The 18,530-nt window shown below is 38.9% G+C and overlaps 1 protein-coding gene across 7 annotated transcripts in view; it reads left to right on the top strand.

The window, feature by feature from the left end:
- Positions 1-18,530, top strand: part of MYO6 (myosin VI) — a 163,085-nt gene that overhangs the window by 81,431 nt on the left and 63,124 nt on the right. For all 7 annotated transcript variants that reach the window (XM_075923798.2, XM_075923797.2, XM_075923796.2 and 4 more), the window contains exons 13-15: positions 6,124-6,281; positions 8,355-8,446; positions 14,501-14,573. In XM_075923798.2, the coding sequence (XP_075779913.1) occupies positions 6,124-6,281; positions 8,355-8,446; positions 14,501-14,573 (323 nt within the window). The remainder of the gene's footprint in view (positions 1-6,123; positions 6,282-8,354; positions 8,447-14,500; positions 14,574-18,530) is intronic.

The following is an 18,530-nucleotide window of genomic DNA, read 5'->3' as shown; positions in this document are numbered from 1 at the left end:
GTGGAGGCCTGCTTCTTGACTGAAGGCTATTTAGGATGGTCTCCAGGCATGAATCTTACTAATGCAGATTCAGTATTGTAGGTCTCCATTAAGATTGATTCTGCACTCCATAATATGTGTGCTTTCTAGCCTGCATCTTTCTTTATATGAAGTGGCTTTTTATTTGTGGCCTTCCCTCTCATTTCTGGTTAGAATAAATGATCAGAGTCTTGAGGCAATGCTATGAACACTTCATACTGCTTGTACATTCTCAATAGTAAGAACTTCAGGATGGCCACTGAAGGTAATAATTACAGTGGGGTGGGATATAGGCAGGGGTGGGAGGAGGTATCTGTGAAGGAGTGTTCCAAATCCTTTGGAGCAGGCAGAACCAGCTTTCCCAAAAATGTTTTAAGAGCATAAGAATTCTGGTACTGATTAAAGGCCCATGGTTGCCATCATTGAGCAGTACCAGAACTTGAGGGGGAGCGAATAGAACAGTGCAATTATGGGATGATTGATTCCTGTTTTCCTCTCCCAGCTTTGGCAGTTGGATGTTTAGGGATGCCCAGAACACGGGGATGAATCCCTGACCCTCTCGGCTAATAACCAATGCTGATCTTTCATAAACTTATTTAGGTGTTTTTTTTTTAAAACCCTGTTATACATTTGTTCATCCCAACCTCCAATTACAACGAATTGGACCAGTTAATTGTAGTCAGTGTGAAAACATTGCTTCCTCTTGTTTATATTAAGCCTGCTTCCTATTAATATCCGCAAGTGAGCCTGAAGTATAGGTAGAGAGGATATCATATCTTCTCTTAGTTGTCTCTTCTCTAAGATGGAAGAGCCCTAATTTCTTTAGCATCTTCACATATGGGAGCTGTTCCAAATGTCACTGTGGTTTTCTTTCTCTGAAACATGACTGTTACAATGGTTTTCCAGATCAGATTTGTTCAATTTACAACTAAAATGATTGTTTTTAAACTGCCAGGCCTGTCTACGTATCTTGGGTAGGAATCCGGCATGTTTTCATTAGTAGCACCTGTTAGCATTGTGTCAGGGTTATTTCAAAAGATTGCAACCCTAAGTGGCTATACTGTTATGCCAGTTGATCTCTAACTGCTTAGTTTTCACAGCATTTTACTTTGTGGATTAGAAAGAACAGCTCTGTCAACTTGAAATCAATGCATTACGTCCTATGCTGCAGCTTTTTTCTAAAGTTGTTTAACGAAGAAAACCACGCACTAATAAACTAGTCTCTTTTTCTTGTGCTTTATTGAATCTACAAAGGAAGCCAATTCATGTGCACTAGATTTTCATAAAATATTTAGGCTTTACTAGTGAAAATGTTAAAAAATAATACTTTACAGTAATTATACAACAATGCTTTCTCCTATATTTAAAGAAATGTAAATCCTAAGAACATTGAAGAACATGAGAATTAATAGGTCTTAATGAATAAATAGCTCAGCTGAAGTATCTGTGCCCAGAGCATAACAAAGGTTATGTTCTGCTGTGCACAATAGAGCCAGCAAGAAAGACTGTGTCAAATGCTTTCTTCATCACTTCATTAAATATTAATCTGAAGTGGACATGCCAAGGGGACTTGCCAGTAACACTAAATTTATCTGTCCTTGTTAGCCTCCCTGAAAGAGCAATGGCTGATGTCTTGCAGTGCATATCCAGAATATCTACAGGTAGAAATAATGTGTTCGGATATAAAATCTGTTAGTCCTCTCAAAATGAATGCACATTGGTATTGTTGGATATTCAGCTTTTCTTCCTCCATTCATCCTTTGAAACAAGAACCGTGCAAGGTAGTCTGCTTGGAGAGGATGATAAAGTGTAAAATGTTTTACAATGGTATTTTTCTTTGCTTAGTCATGTAGTAGCACCACATGTGTGTTTTGCACTTCATGATATTAGTAGTCTTTATTAGAAATACATTTGGAAGGATAGTAATTCTATTATTTTTCTTCTTATTCATTCTTAGCTAAGGTTTAATTTTTCTCACTGTTAATCCATAAGACTGCATGCAATCTGTATTTTGTATGGTATTTTCTGTTAGGCATATCTCGTATTTTTAAAGAGGTGTGTTACAACATAGAGCTCACAAGCAGTTGGTACTAACTACTCTCAATCTTGATCTGATTTTTGGATCACAAAAAAGTCTCCTTACACTTGAGCACCGATCAAATGACCTCTATTGTAGGAAATGCATTTGCTGCATCTCAGAAGCCAGAAAAAGCTGGGGAGGGAATTCTTCCCTTTTCTCTTACAAGTATGGAAAGTGAAGACTGAAGGAGAAAGTGGGAAGAGTAAGAGGAAGCTTTCTTTCCTACCAACCAAGAAAAGGGAAGAAAGAGATTTCTTACTTTCAGCTCAGCAGGATGAAGAAAACAGGGATTGGGAGGGAAGAAAGTAGTAAGTAGTATGATGATACTGCATTATTACATATACAGGCAGTCCCTGGGTTACATGGATCCGACTTACATCGGATCCCTACTTACAAACGGGGTGAGGCAACCCCGCACTAGCTGCTTCCCCCCAGCAGACCAGGGAGATGTGAAGCTAGTGCCCCACCCCCCCAGCAGACCAGGGAGACGCAGAGCGGCTTTTCTCAGCAGACACCTCAGCTTGAAAATAAAGGACTGAGGGAAGTGAGGTGTGGGAGAATAAAACTGAGCTCTGGAGAAATGTTTGGCTAGAGTTTCCCCTACAATATGTACCAGTTCCGACTTACATACAAATTCAACTTAAGAACAAACCTACAGTCCCTATCTTGTACGTAACCCGGGGACTGCCTGTACTTAAGTTTCTCTTCAGATTGCCCCAATCTTTTGCCTTTTACTTTGTGTTAGTACCTAATAACTCTCCGACCACATTGCAGTCACTTGATGCTAGATTATAATTCTTCTATGGTTTCTGTGCTCTAAACTATGAAAATGCATTTGTAGACCCAGTTATTTCTCTCTCCATGGGTTTCTTCTGTTTGCAGTAAGTGTTCCTGGTAATTGTTTTGTGCAGTCCTGGAATTAACACTGCAGCAGCAGTTCAATCTTGATAATATTTTAATAGAATAAACACTGTAGCAGTTTCTTAGCTACACATGTTAGTGGTTTAATGCCTCAGTTTTGTATAACACTTTACATACCTTTTAGATAAAGCTGTTACCATCTTAAATAATTATGGTATACTAGATTATATAAGAGAGCTGCAGTTGACATGAATTGTTGTGAAGATTACCAGGCTGATCTCTTAAATATATCAAAAGGGAATGTAAAGGTACCTTGCCTCTATTTATAAGATCAGATTCCTGTCAGTACTTGTTACCATAAGATAAATCAGGAGATACTTAGTGGAAGAAGAGATTGTGTTAAGGCTAATTACTGTCTAATGTAATGTGGCTGCTGTTGTCCATAATGAATGGAGTCTTTGCTTTCCTAATTTCTCATTAATGATAGAAAGTGATCTCCTACATTAGAAGTACTGTACTGTCTTTGATAACATTTTTTTAGAGAATGTAGTGTTTGTGAAAGGAGACTAACACTGCTATAGATATACAGAACTACCATGATGTAGATAGGTCAGAGTCAGTAAGCTTACACCGTATAGCTATCAGTTGTTCTCAGCCCAAACTGAAAGAGAACTCTGTATCGGTGATACGGTAGCTAATGCTTCATAATTGTAAAATCCTTGACCTCTTACTTGGATGTCAATAGCAAATGTTTTAGTTATGATGGAGGCTGGGGCTGACGGTATTCTTGTTCATTTGAGAAGTTCCATATTCAAATAACAATGCCCATGGGCGTGGAACATGGGATTGGGGTGTTGATGAAGGAGACCATGGAACTTATGCATTTGGTGTTTGTTGTTACTCCTTCCAGGCAAGAGGTACAGCAGCCACCCAAGCACCCTTAGTTCCAGCATAATTGCCAATGCCTGTAGCCATTCAACTCATCCCAATTTATGCCTGATATTTTTAAACACAAAGATATACAGTTGTTGCTTGGCTATGCCCAAGGAAGGAGAGGAGACATTTGACGTGGCAGATAAGTGTACAGTGCAGGTAACCCCATGTTTATTCTATAATTACCCAGAGGACTTTTACCCCTTTTTTTCGTCCTGGTCACTCCTGCAAATTTATTGCTGGCATCTATTTTTTTTCATCCAGGTCCCTCCAGCAAATCCATTGCCAGGACATTACCATCTACCCCCATTGTAGGGGAGTTAAGGAGGGCTAGAAGAATGGGGGTGGGTGGCTCTTGTTATACCAGTCACAGTGTCTCCAACCACCCCATTTTCATTCCTTGACCTAACTCTTTTTGAGTCCTTCTCCAAATCATTTGCCAATCACTGTATGCCTTCCCTATGGAATACCTGCAGTAGTCATCTGTGCTTCATTTAAATAGAGTTGCGACATATGGCCTTCCACACTTTATGCCATGCATGAACACAACCCTTCCTAGACCCGCTTTGGAGAATGTTAAAGAACTAGACTTCACCCAGTCTAGTCTAGCACGAAGGAAAAGTTCCTTTCCAGCCTCTTACAAAAAAGATACATGGGTAATGCCCACAGCAGATCTTGACCCAGCCTGGTGGTATACCACCTAAAGGGGAGGCAGAGCAGGCAGGGCCTGCTTCAACAGTAAAAGGGAGGCTTTAGGTGCAGAATTGTCCCTTTTTAAACCTGAATTACTAGGGCATCAGTTAGTGACCACACTGACCCCTTTTGCAGCTGTTTTCTTCTTCCCTCACCCCAACCCTTCCAGCATAAAGCCTTGTTCCCATCATTCAGCCACCCAGCCAAACAGTCATTCTTCCCACTCCTACTTGAAGGTCTGAAGGGTAGTCTTTCTGCTAAGAACAATTAAATTCCAGGCCTTTCTTACCCTGCGCAAACTTGTAGTAACCGTTATCGGCAAAGCTCTGTTGATACCTTCTAATTTTTTCTTTTAAAAGAAGTTTATGGCATATTTTGTTGGGGATTTAAAATTTTCCATGCAAAATTTTGCTTAGCCTGATCCTGAACCACTGAAGATGGTGGGAGTTTTTCTGATTGATTCAGTGATAGGATTTGGGGCTGAGCATATGTTTTGTGGGGTGGTTTTTTCCCCCCCACATTAAAATACATCAAAATCATTTTCCATATTTGGACTTTGGGTGAAGCTCAACATTTCTTTGCGTGAGTTGCCTTTTCCAATATGTCCAGTAGTGTGTTGGTTTATAGTAATAGCTGTACATGTGTAACTTATTGTGCATGTAAATATCTCACTCTTTGATGGATTTCTGTAGGCTTAGCAATATTTTTGTGATGTCCAGATGATGTAATGCCTTTATTCCTATGTAATTTTTCATATGTAAATCTTTCAAAGAGCTCTGAAAAGATTTATGTTCTCAGGAGATTGGACAGCTACTTCATAAAGCCAATATGATAAATAGGCATTTTAAAATGCATTCAAACATAGGTTTAGTTAACTGGCTTTAGATTTACACAGTTGCGTTTGGAATCTTTTTGAGCATATATTTTGTAACATTTGATGTTATAAACAGTTTTTTTTAAACTGTAAAACCAAGAAAAAGAATGTGAAGCTGGGAAATAGACTTATAAGAGCACATTGCAATGTAAGGGCTGAGAATCAAAGGATGAAAAGCCAAAGGACATGTTCTCCTTTTCCAGACTATTAAGAAAACAAACTTTCCTTTTTAGCATATAAACAAATTGACATTTCGCTTTAGTTTGGTGTCTCCCTTCCCACTACTGAGGAAGAGATGTCCTAGTCTTTGTAAAAGCTATAATAAAAACAAAGCAAAAATGAAATGATGACATCACCGTAGTGGTAGCGGATGAATATTTTTGTTGTATTGAATTATGTATTTCTATTGCACTTTCCACTGTGGTGTGTGAGTTTATCTTCACAACATGCCTATGGTTACGAAGATTTATCTATCCTAGTATTGTTAAGCAGAGAGTGATTGGATCACACAAGAAGACTGTGTCTTAATTGGGACTAGTGCCTAGGTTTTCAGTGTTCTGGTGCTATGCCTTAATAAAAATACTTCTTCCTCCGTTCTTGCAGCGTCAAGTACTTAACGATGAAAAGATTCGGAAACTTAATGATGTCTTTTTTTTTTCTTTAGGGTACCCTTGAAAGTAGAACAAGCAAACAATGCACGTGATGCCTTGGCAAAAACTGTTTATAGTCATCTTTTTGATCATGTGGTAAACAGAGTAAATCTATGTTTTCCATTTGAGACCTCTTCTTTCTTCATTGGTGTTCTAGATATAGCTGGTTTTGGTAAGTGCTCTTTTTTACTAATGTTATGTTTCTCAGATAGTTTAATCAGATCTTTCTATTCTGCTTCTGTCACAGCTGCAGTGATGCATACATGATTTAGGGGTAAAAATTTCTTGGATTGTCTTGTCTTTTATAATTTGTTTTAACTACCCACATTGTGTGTACACACAGTAGTATATTAATGATAGTGACACCATTCAGATAATTCTGAGATGTGAAGGTGTAGAGGAGTTTGTCAAGGTGATACCAGAATCTCTAAATCACAAGTGTGAGGCTGGACAGGATGGTTTTTTTGGAACTGGACTTGAGGAGTCTACACAGATGCTGCTTTTTCCTGTGTATAGCTCTATCTAGCCTGTGCACTTTGAGGCCAAGTAAGTTCCCAGATGTAGCTTGGCAGAATTTGATTTTTACAGTTTTGGTGTAAAATATAGATTTTTTTAAAGCATTGTTTTTCCATTTTAATTGATTTAAAGGTTCGCAGATGTGGGAAGTTATCAGGGAAGGGGTAGTACAAGAATTTAGTGACAGTAAATGTTGAGTCAAAAAGTTAGTTTTATAACCATTGAAATAAATTGGCAACATGACATGTGAAAATGTATTAAATAAATGTCCTTGGATCATGTTCTTAAGTAGCATTTTTCTTATTTTGCCAATATGTAAATTTTAATTGTTATGTATGGAAGTATTTTTTTCATCAATTTAACTGGCATTTACCAGCACTTACTGTTAACAATCTCATCCATTCCATCTTTTTCATGATCTCTCAAGTCTTAGCAGCAGCACTATCACTTACTATTCTGAGGCTTGCCTTTCTCCATAGAGGTGTCAGTCTAAAGCTGTAATGAGCTGCCCGAGCCTTCCCTAGTCCTTGATTGGAGTCAAATTCTGGTCAGCCCATGAGATTAGGAGTAGCAACGACTGCGCTCATACAGTCTTAGGGGGAGTGGCGTATATTGACTGACATGCAGATGAAAAAGAGACTGAGGGCTGGTGAATGGTTCACTGTTAGGTCTATATAAGGCGTCTTACATCAGTCTAATTATGTCAGAGTATTCAGTACAGCCTTGTCCCACTGATGCAAGTTCCCTGACTACACAAACAGAGTAACTCCATCTTCACTGGAGATGTAGCGCTTATGTTGGTGTCATTAGGGTGATGCAGTGTTAATGAAGACCCTGATTGTTATTTAATCACCTGTTGGCAATCTTGTCAGTTTTGTGGCTCCATACTCTTCATGGAGCCATGAAACTGACAAGAAAGCCAGGTAGCTAGAGCTCAGCTCCTCCCGCCCCCCACCCTCTCCAGATTCCCACTCCTGGCCGAGCTGCTGCCTGGAGGTTCCCCACTCAGGAAAATGAGAAGCCTGGGTGGCTGCCCCTCCCCCACATTCCCAGCAGGCAGCTGTGGGGCAGTTCATTGCCCAGTGCAGAGCTGCTGCCTGGAGGTTCCCCACTCAGGAAAATGAGAAGCCTGGGTGGCTGCCCCTCCCCCACATTCCCAGCAGGCAGCTGTGGGGCAGCTCATTGCCCAGTGCAGAGCTAAGTGCCCTGGTTCTCAACACATCCCAACTATCCTTCTTCAGTAGGTGGAAGCTCTCCTGATGAGGAAGTACACCACCAATAGAAGGAAGCTATTGTGGACCTTAGCCACCACAGTCTTGGTCATTGGAGCCACAGGTGGTAGGCTCTTGTAAAGGTCGTGTTGAGAAGTTGCTTGGATGGTAGTGTGGAGACAAGAGCCTTGCTCCACTGCATTCTTGCTGTGTATTATTATACCAGGCTTGAATTGGGGCATATGAGATCTAGAAAAAACTGTCTGCAGATTGTTGGTTCCAGAAACATGAACTTTTACATCCTTTTTATTTTTGGATTATGCCCATCTTCTTATTGGTACCTATGAGATGCATCAAAACCACTTCATTGAATATGATTATCATGGATCTGAACATAAGAATTTGATGCAAAGATGTTAACTCTATTAACCTCTCCCCACTAATGTTGTATAACTAAATTTTCAAAATACTAATTTATCATAATTTAAAGCAGTTTAACATTGTGGATTTTTTTTCAGAATATTTTGAACACAACAGTTTTGAACAGTTTTGTATTAACTATTGTAATGAAAAGCTGCAGCAATTCTTCAATGAAAGGATACTAAAAGAGGTAATTTATATCCCACTTCTTGTCTGAGTCATCCACTGACTTTTCAGAAAAGTTAGATAAGGGCGTATGAAATAGCAACATTTATGGAAAGCATTGCTAATTTTCCTTTTAATTACAAATAAAGAATTTTGTGTGTCTGTGTGGTACTGCGTAAGGTGGGATGTATTCTTGGTTTAAGCATTTTTTACTTGTACATGTGAAATTCTTTCCCAGTCTAAGTTGGTCAGTGTCTTGTTCATCGTCTCAAACGTGCATTAAGAGCAGTACACCTCACATCTTCTTGTACTATGTAACTCTTATTATTAATGGTAGTATGTTAGCATCTATAGGCCAGAGGCAGAATATACATATAATGGAGACAGTCCTAGATCTGAAGAGTTTATAATCTGAATATGAGATTATAGGCAACAGATGGCAGGGAGGGGGTATGCAAGGAAACAGACATGATACTAGTCAGTCTGATAAACTGGTCACAGCACACAAAATGCCTCACCATTTTTTAGTGTAGGCTTTTTGGCAGAGAAGATATCTTAAGAGGGATCTGAAAGAAGACTACAAGGTGGAATCTGTAACGTATCATTTTTTTGGCTTTTCTTGTCTTCCCCATGTAAAAGGAAAGAATTCAGAGGCCTTTATTAAACTGCATGTGGCCCATGACTATACAGTGTTTTGGCACTTCTCCAACTTCCCTGCTTAGCTTTCAGAAGTCCATAAGCTCTTAATTACAAAATACTTTCTCTTCAAATAGTGCTATCAGAGCCAACCGATTCTCAACAGGTAGTGCTGTTTGTTAGAAATCTGTATGTTTGAAACTGATTTAGGGTTTTCAAATATTGAATAAAAACTAAAATAACACATCTGTTCAGGTGGCATTTCTGCTGAATATTGAAACGACTTTGTTGAAAACCAACATATTAACATAAAAACTGCTGGTTAAACTTGGTAGAGGACCATTGGTACTCAAGCTGGGGCAACCTGAGAAGGGCAAGACTCAGAAACCATGCCTTATCTTCTGACTACCTGTAATATAGAAGAGTGAGATAGGAAAGGGATACGGGCATGAATGTTAAAGCAATTTATCATATTTCTAAAGAAGAGTAATGAAGTGGGGAGATTGAAGAGGCTTCCCTGAACACTGGATTAAATGTGCAAGGCTTTTTAGAAGCTCAGAGCAAGATGGAATCGAGCTCATTGGGCCTTTATTGTCATCCCCAAGAAAGAATTTATTTTTAATTTTAGGTCTGTGTTGATTTGTGATCTGAGAACATTTGCTATGTAAGTCACTAAAATAACAAATTCGACAATCAGAAAGTGACTTTATAATCATGGCATAGAGGAGAGCAGAAGAATTTTTTCTCATGTCTTGCTTACAACACTCATATTAATGCATCCCAGAATGATGGTTTGGGGTTTTTTGCATATTTCCACTATGACCCCTAAATCTTTTTCAGCGGTATTCCTTCCTACATAGTCACTTCCTATTCTTTGTGTGAAACTGCCTGTTCTTTCTTAAGTGAAATACTTTGCATTTTTCCTTATTAAACTTCATCCTATTTACCTCAGACCATTTCTCCAGTTTGTCCAAAGAAAAGACGATATATTTAGCAATATGCCTAGTAGTCTATTGAAGACACAAATTTACTAAGATGGGGTAATAATAAGGAAGTGAACTATTATCTGCCTATTCATGTGAGTGTTTAGAAGACTATTTAATTAAAATTACAATACGTTGAAAAGTAGTAATTGATGCATACTCACAGCTTCCAAGATTTGTGCAGGTGAAAGTGGCATTTGAATGTATAATCAAATAATTTTAATAGTTTGAACAGTTTAGATCGTTTCATTTGGTGACTTATAATTTGAAATGGCTTCAGAATTTACTACATTTAAATTAAGTAGAATTTTGGAGACAGGATGATTTCTGCAAAATGTATCTAAAGTTTAATTGTTTCTCATATAAGCCCCATCTGAATGCTTCCCTCCAATTTTGTCAAAAGTAAATCAATCTGGCTCAATATCCTTGTGGACTGGTGACATATAGGAATAATGTTTTGTCACAAATCTGAGGAGTTATAGGACAAGATACTTGGCAAGATCAGAAATGTGGAAACATGAGTTCACAGTCCCTTAAAAGTACCTTAACTTTTTTCTCTATTTTATATTTTTAGAACAGCTTGGCATAGAAATTCTAAAATTAATTTATTCTGTTTATTCTTATTGATACCTTCAACAAGATGAATGTTGGAGTTACCTGAAAGGTTTATTCTGAACCTATGGGAATTCCCGAGTTCTTCAAATTTCACTGTCTATGCATGGAGTTTTAGAAGTCTGGTGCCTTTGAATTTTAATTTGCATATATACTGGCTGAAAATTCTGAATTAAAGATATACATCTCTATAGGTGAGCCAATAGACATTCAATGGAGTTCATTTTATCTTGGCACCAGCAGCTTTCTTGATACGTAGTTTGCAGGGTGTCTTGCATCTTTTGAAGGTTATGTTCCTTCTAATTCAGTGAAAGAGCTCCTAATATTTGCTTTTCTACATCTATGTTAAGAGAGCTAGTTCAGTGGATATCAGAAGAATCACTTCTTAAACTGAGAGTAGATACTGACTTTCGAATCAGAGCAAATGTGAACACATTCAGAGTTGTGATTCACAACTGTCTTTTGCTACTTGTCTGCTCCCTTCTCTTATCACATGGACCCCACTTTCTGTTTTGCTACAGATGCCAGCCTGGTCCACTCATGGGCTGGATGTGTGTGGACTTGGATTCCCTTTGCTTACATCAACTGTCCCTTAGGTGTTCAGTGGAGTTTCATATGTAACACCTTGTTAGACCATCCTCTTGTGAATGGATCTGTAAATGGGATTCCCGTGATAGGGGTTGGTTCTGGAGAGTATCCAATCATCCTTCCTTTTCCTAGGGTAAAATGGGGTTTCCCTTGTGTTTGCTCTTCCCTTTGTGGCTTGCACTCATTGACTGTTCTGTCTTCTTCATAGGAAACAGCCAGATCAACTGTTTCCTGTACAGAACCTAAAGATTTATCCTAAATGGCTTCTCTGATCTCACAGCAAATGCTCAGTAAATGTTCTTATGCAAAGAGGTCAAATAACTTGTTATAATCATCCACTTTTCTCCTTTGTTCGTCGGATCATACATTTTATACACACATTCTCTGCGACTCTTCAGAGGTTTCTAAATCTCACCCTGTATGCTTAAGGGGTAATTTGAAACCTTTGCAACACAGCCTTTTAAAATTCATCATACTTCAAACCCTGTTCAGTTTCCACTTCATTAAACTCATTTAATGCTTCACCCAAGAGCTTTGCAACCACTATGAGGACTTTCAGGGCTCCTGGAATTGTATGTAATTTGCACAGTATTTCAAAAGTACTTAAGTATTCTTCAGTACTATCTGATACTTTATACACAGGAGAGAATTTCTCAGCTGGATGCTCCTTGTACAGAGGAGGGAACAATTGGGACCTGTGGGATCAGTCCATGCTTTTCCTGCCAGCTCAGGTTACTCTGACTTTCCTTCCAATGTTCCTTTCATCTTTTCCATCTATGTGTGGAATAAATGTTTAATGTGCACCAAGGCATGTTCGTGTGCATCACTAATAGAAACAAAAACTCTAGCCATGGGCTCTCTACTAATCAGTTGGGCAGCATTGGAATGTCTCCTGAGTGGCTGCACAAGTGCTTAGTTTACAGGGAACACTGTTTCTGTCTCTCACTGGGTTGCCCACTATTTCAGTTCCACGTTTCTTTGGTGGGCAGCTGTCTCCTCTGCCAGGGTTCCACTGGTATGCTTCCACAGGCTCTCTTTTCAGCTTCCCACTTCTGGTACTCATACACTGCTGTCACAGCTGCTCATTCTTTCTCTCATTGTTCTTCAGTGTGGCTATGTCTAATTCTTAGATGTTTTGCTTTTGCTCCTTTTTATACTTGCTTTTATTGCTGGAAAGAAAGAGAAAACAAAAAACAGTTTTTTGACGGTTCTCAATGTTTATACTGAAAAATCTGCTTTATCAGTGCTTGAAATGTGAATCTCATCCAACCTGTCTACAGGGGGTAAATTCTGTCCAGACTACATCACTGAGATACTTTGTGCAGGGCTCCCTGAACTTTAAGCCACTGTCTTACTCAGGAGTGGGCCAGAGAGCTTCTGCAGGCTGGATCCGACCTGCCAAGCCTGTTGATCTGGCCTGCGGCTGCCCTGCCAACTCCCCTGCCCGCAGACCAATGAGACCTGGGGACAGGGATAGCATGTGAAGTTTTCTTACCCCACCAGGGGTGCGCAGCACTAGAGGGAACTGCTAGCTGTTCAGAATAGTTGGTAGTTTACTCTAGGCACTGCATGCCCCTTGCAGGGCAGGGGCAGGAGGCGAGAGACTTTACACGCTCTCATGCCCCCAAACCCTCATTGGCCTGGGGGCAGGGAGAGCACATAAACACTCCTTTCCTCACCGGGGGGTGCATGGCACAGGAGGGAATTGCCAGCTGTTCAGGACAGCTGGCAGGTCAGTCTAGATGCTGTGTGCCCCTTGCATACTGGGGACGGAGGGCAAAGACTTCACGCACTCTTTTGCCCACCGACCCTGATTGGCCTGGGGGCAGCGGGAATGCACAAAGTGTCCTCTTGCTGCCAGGAGTACGCAATAACTAGAGGGAACCTCCAGCTGTTCAGAACAGCCTGCAGTTCTCTCTATGCATGCAGCCGGGAGGGGTGGGGGGAGCAAGACGTCACGTGCTTCCCCATCTCCAGGCCAATCAGGGTCTATGGGGAGGGGAGCATAGGAAGTGTCCTGGCTCTGCCCCTTTTGGGGCGGCCAAGGGCCACTTCAGAAATTTGTAAAGTGGCCCCCTTTGAAAAACTATTGACCACCCCTGGTTTTACTCCTCTGCCTCAGCAAGTGAGCGCTTTCTGCTGCTAAGCTGTTAGTCAGTTCCCTGCCATTCCAGCCTGTCTGCCTTGCATGGGCATTGGTCACAACTTGTTTTTATCATTTAATATTCTCTGTGCCTTCTACCTGGATGTTCATATTTCATGAAAAAGAATAGATCCACAATCCTGTTTGGACCAGGGTTGTGAAGATTAACCAGTGAGCATCACCTATTCTGGTTAACTAGTGACCTAGCCCAATCATGCCCTCCCTCCTTTAATTGGTTAACTGATTAAACATTATGTTTAACCAACCAGTAAAATATTATATTAAACTACGTAACCAACTACCCTAGTTTGGGCCTTCTAGTTGCTCTTGTAATATAAATGGTAATAAAAGCACATTTGGGAAATGTTTAATATTCCCAATTAAATTTTCCAGTAGAAAAATTAAACTGAGCAGTTTATTGTCAAGGGTCACCTGCCGTTATATTTGGGTAGTGTTAACAAAGAAATTTGAGTTACAAAATAGTACATTTTTAAAAGCGGAGGGGAAGGAATAATTAAGTTTTATTGGATTTTATGCAATTTTAGAACTTGGAAATTAGAAAAAAAGGAAATGAAAAACCCCTCCCCAAAACTTATAACTTCATTACAAAATGTTTTAAATTTTACCTTTTAAAAAACTTTTTATAACCTCCATGAGACTTCTGCTATACTTTGTATGACTGAAGGTAGAATATCAAGAATATATTCTTTTGGCTTGTAAAAAATGTTCGCCTGTATGTTTGAAAGTAATAAGTTATCCTGCTAAGAAACTAGAAACAAGTTAAATTGAAAGATCAGTTTTTCCTGTTAATATTTTTGCTAATATTTTTCACAAACTGCTGAGTTCCAAATGATTCTAACACATGAAAATGATTTTTTTCAAGTCAAATATTTACATCTTAGTAAAGTACTTTATCCTCATGTATCTAACATACATATGTGTATTGCTAGTGTTAAGGAAATGGAGTTGGAACTATATTAAGGTGTATCCAAACACTTTAAAGTCTCCTATTTGTTTTTTTGTTGTCATTATAGAAGTTAAAATTTTCTCTTGGTTCATGAAAAAAACTGTGGTAAACAGAATTTTCTCCTAAACATTTTTACGTTTTCTATTTTAGGAACAAGAACTTTACCAGAAAGAAGGTCTCGGAGTAAATGAAGTGCACTATGTAGATAATCAGGATTGTATAGGTATGTACTTAGGAAATGTTTTTGCTGTTTCATTACAATTGTATGAGTCTGGAGCACAGTGGCTTTCGATAGAATAGACAAAATGTGTTTAGTGCAGTGATTTTGTCATACAGTGACCATCCAAGTATTGTGGATCCTGCTTTGGGGTTTTAGTGTCCATGGATGGAAAGGTCTCTTCACTGATTCAGTTGCAAGATTGGGATTTTATTTTATTTTATTTTATTTTATTTTATTTTATTTTATTTTATTGTGACCATTGTTGTAGATGATTTGCACCTCTCTAAGTGCTTCTGCCCACTGAGTTGTTCTTGCTCAAGGTCAAAGGGAGAGATTTCATTAGAGTCTCTGCAAGTTTTCTTTTGCCGAGAGTAGGCCAATAGTTCTAGCAGAAGTTAATTCAGGGAAGGTTCTTCTGTCTTATTTATATACTAGTAACACACAGAACCCCAATATGTAATGGAGTCTCCTTGTGCTGGGTGCACATGACTACATACTCAGACATTGTACTTACCCTGGAATTTTCCAAATAAATTACTCAAAGCAGAGAATGTGTGATACACAGAACAATATATTCATTGTGTGAGGAGATTAAAAGATCCGTGGACCAAAGCAGGGAATTTTGAATATTTGAAAACAGAGGGTTTTACTATAATTTGTCAGATTATTTTTCCTTTCCACTTGCTGCTGTGAATCAAAACCAAAATAAAAATGTAGGCATTGCTATTGTTTTCAGTACACGAAAGGATTAATATGGTCTGTCTGCTTCCAACTTCTTTTATCCTAATTGGATTGTGCAATATGATGAGAAAAAACTGACTTTGACATACAATTCAATGCAGCATTGACTGTGGTAGCTTCAGAATCCACATCTAGGGAAATAGTGGTGATGGCAGGATACTCCCATCAGTTATCAGTGGCAGAGTCACCAGTGGTTCCTTCTGCGCATCTATAGATGTGCTCAAATATCTTTCCTCGTAGGCAGACATTGACCTGCATCCCTGGCTCTGTATTGGTCGTTGGTAGCCATGTCAGGCAAAGATGATTGCTGGCTGGTGACAGAACAGTAGAAGATGGTCTAGATGAGAAAATCTAAGGGGTAGAATGGAGAAAAGTGCTTTCTTCCTGTATGAATATTAAACCAGCCCCATCTGATAGTCTGATCTGGATTACCTTGAATGTTTTCATGTCTCAAGGAGGTTCTAGTCCCTTACAAAAGTAATTTTTAATTGTTTCAGATACGTATTTATGTATCTGAAAATGTTCCAGAGAAGCAGAAAAAGGCTTTCTGTTATCTGAGCTAAATGGATAAGAAAAGACAACACTGGCTTCTGTTTAAATTCATTTTCATTTGAGGCTTTGTTTTTTGTGTTGCTCATTGTTCAAAATAAGGAGCCATCTGAGGCTGAGATGTGAGTATTGCTTTATATTGCACCTTCTAAAATGTTACAACTTCCACTGACTTCTGATAATTTATAATCAGTAGACTCCTTAAATATATAACATTGTTTTGTTATGTCTGTATTTTGGGGAAAAAAAGGAAGCACAGTTTTCTCTGCCTCTGAGAAATAAAGAATTCTTCTGCCAAAATCTCTTGAATTTAATTTAGTTTTCTATAACAAGAGTGGTAATTACAATGAATATCTTAATAGGGTACAGAATAAAGGTAGATTATGTTGGCTTGGACAGTTATTGTTAAATCATTATCATTTTTCGAAAGCCAAGGTTGGATTGAGCTGCCCTTTCAGCCTATTATTAAGGTGTTTCATAGATGGTTTCATATACTGTGTCATACAGCTATCTTCTGGATGACCATGGCCCCTCTCTGTCCATGTACTCCTCCACAGAGAACCTTCATAAGCAATCGGTATTGGGTCATTCTGGCAACCTGATGAAGCCATTGTAATTGACACCTTTTGCCAATTGTAGTCATTTGCAGAACTTGTTCACTTTTCTGTGGATGCTACCAGTCGTTAGTTTATCTAGTGTTATCTGCAGCTGGGGTGCTGGAACAATTTGTATAATAGAGGTGCTGAGCACCATTGAACTATACTGTAAATGATGGAAACCACTTCCATGCCAGTGGTACAAGCACCTCATTTCAAATGTTTGTGACTTTTGCTCCAGGCTCTTTGTCAGTACACGTTTCACAATCATAAGGTAATGTGGATAAAATAAGTGTTTTATATAAATCTAGTTTTAATTGTCATAGACACTGATTTAAGCATCAGATCATTTTTATTCCGGCATGCGAACGTTCTGCTGTCAATAGATGTCTGTTATCTTCATATCATTTGTCATATATTATGATGAAACTCAAGTAGCACAAACCACCTACTTGTTTGTGGTGACTATACCATTGATAATTAGTTTAGCCCATTGCTCGATTTTTGATGCTGTCTTTAGTTTGGTCTTTTGTTCATTTGTTTTTAATCACAACATCCAGAGAATGAGGTACAAGTTAGTTGCTGCTTCTTGATTGAATTCCTCTGTTGGGAATATCATTACAATTTTATCTGCAAAGTCAGCTGATTGATAATTTGCCCCCAATATTATGCAGTCTTCAACAATGTTAAGGCCATGACTACACCAAGAAACTATTTCAAAATTACTGGAGGCAACTTAAGAGATCCTGATTTAACACATTCAAACTAGTGTGTCCTCGTTATGGGGAAACATTGAAATTAGTCCGAGGCAAGCTCCAGTAATGTGGATGTGTCACTTTGGACTTACAGCCCCAGGAAGCACTTTGGGCAGTTGCAGGGGGCCTCCCTGAGGCCAATAAATTTGAATTTAGCACTGGAGCATCCATGCTAATGTTATTTTGAAATTGCTCTTTTGGAATTGGCGTGAAAAGCAGGAGTACAGAGTTGGAATTCTGCAGCCTATTGTTTCAAAATAATGGGCTTGGTAGTGTGGATGTATCACTTATAAATTTGAAACGGGAAGGGAGGGGGGTTATTTTGGAATAAGTTCCTAGTGTTGACCAGGGCTAGATGTTTTCTAAGCATAAAGTATTGGACTGGGTACACATCCCTTCTCTGTTTGATTCAACTTTTCACTTCAAAATATTCCATTGATTGACCACTGACTAACTAGGCTGGACAGACACGGTAGTTGAATCCATTTGCCACTAAAACCATACCATTTGAGTACTTTTCACACAGCCTCTCTGTTAAACGAAGTTAAATACTTTCTGAAAGTCAAGGAATGTACAAAATGGATTAACTGAACTCTCTCTTCTCCTCTCCCCCCTCCCCCAAATGTTATGTGCAAACAGATCTCTATTCTATGATGGACCATACAGGTCTAAAGCCAGTTAGTGACTCGGCTGTTCGTTGCATTTGACTGAGTATCACTCTACAGAATACCTTGCTAGGAGTGCTTAAGATTGATTCCTCTGTAGCTGTCAGGTCACCTTTCTTAAAGAATGGTACAATAATTTAGTTTTGACGGTTTTCAGTGACATCATCCTTTGCCCTAATGAGATTGAATAGTTTGTAAAGGGCCATATCCTTTCTCCTTCTTCTATGTTTTAATACTTGAGGCAGAATACCATCTCTACACAAGTCTGAATGGTTTTTCAGGGGCATGATTGCTGTTTGTTTCTGTTCCCAGTATGCATCTACCTTTGTTGTTGCCTTTACAGTTGATATCCTCAAAGACTATTCATGTTCAATAGCTGATGAAAATATTATTTCCTTCTTTTAAGCTTTTGATCTTTATCTGCTATGTACTTTCCCTGAGCATGGTGTGGCTGACTTGTTACAGGTGTTAACTTCTTTGATAGTAATCTGACTTTCTGAAAAAGCCCTCAAGCATTACTTTATGTAAGTATTGTTCAAGTACTTTGCCTTTTCTCTTAAGCCAGTCTTCCATAGATTCTATTTTTAACCGTTCCTTTAAATTCATTGTTGAGCTGCCTGTTTTCCTCTTTTCCACTCAGGGAAATCTTTAGCT

Source organism: Pelodiscus sinensis, chromosome 3 (genome assembly GCF_052426305.1).
Source record: "Pelodiscus sinensis isolate ZL-2025 chromosome 3, ASM5242630v1, whole genome shotgun sequence".
Taxonomy (NCBI): Eukaryota; Metazoa; Chordata; order Testudines; family Trionychidae; genus Pelodiscus; species Pelodiscus sinensis.
The sequence above is the reverse complement of the archived record's forward strand: the minus strand, read 5'-3'. Positions and strand labels throughout refer to the sequence as shown.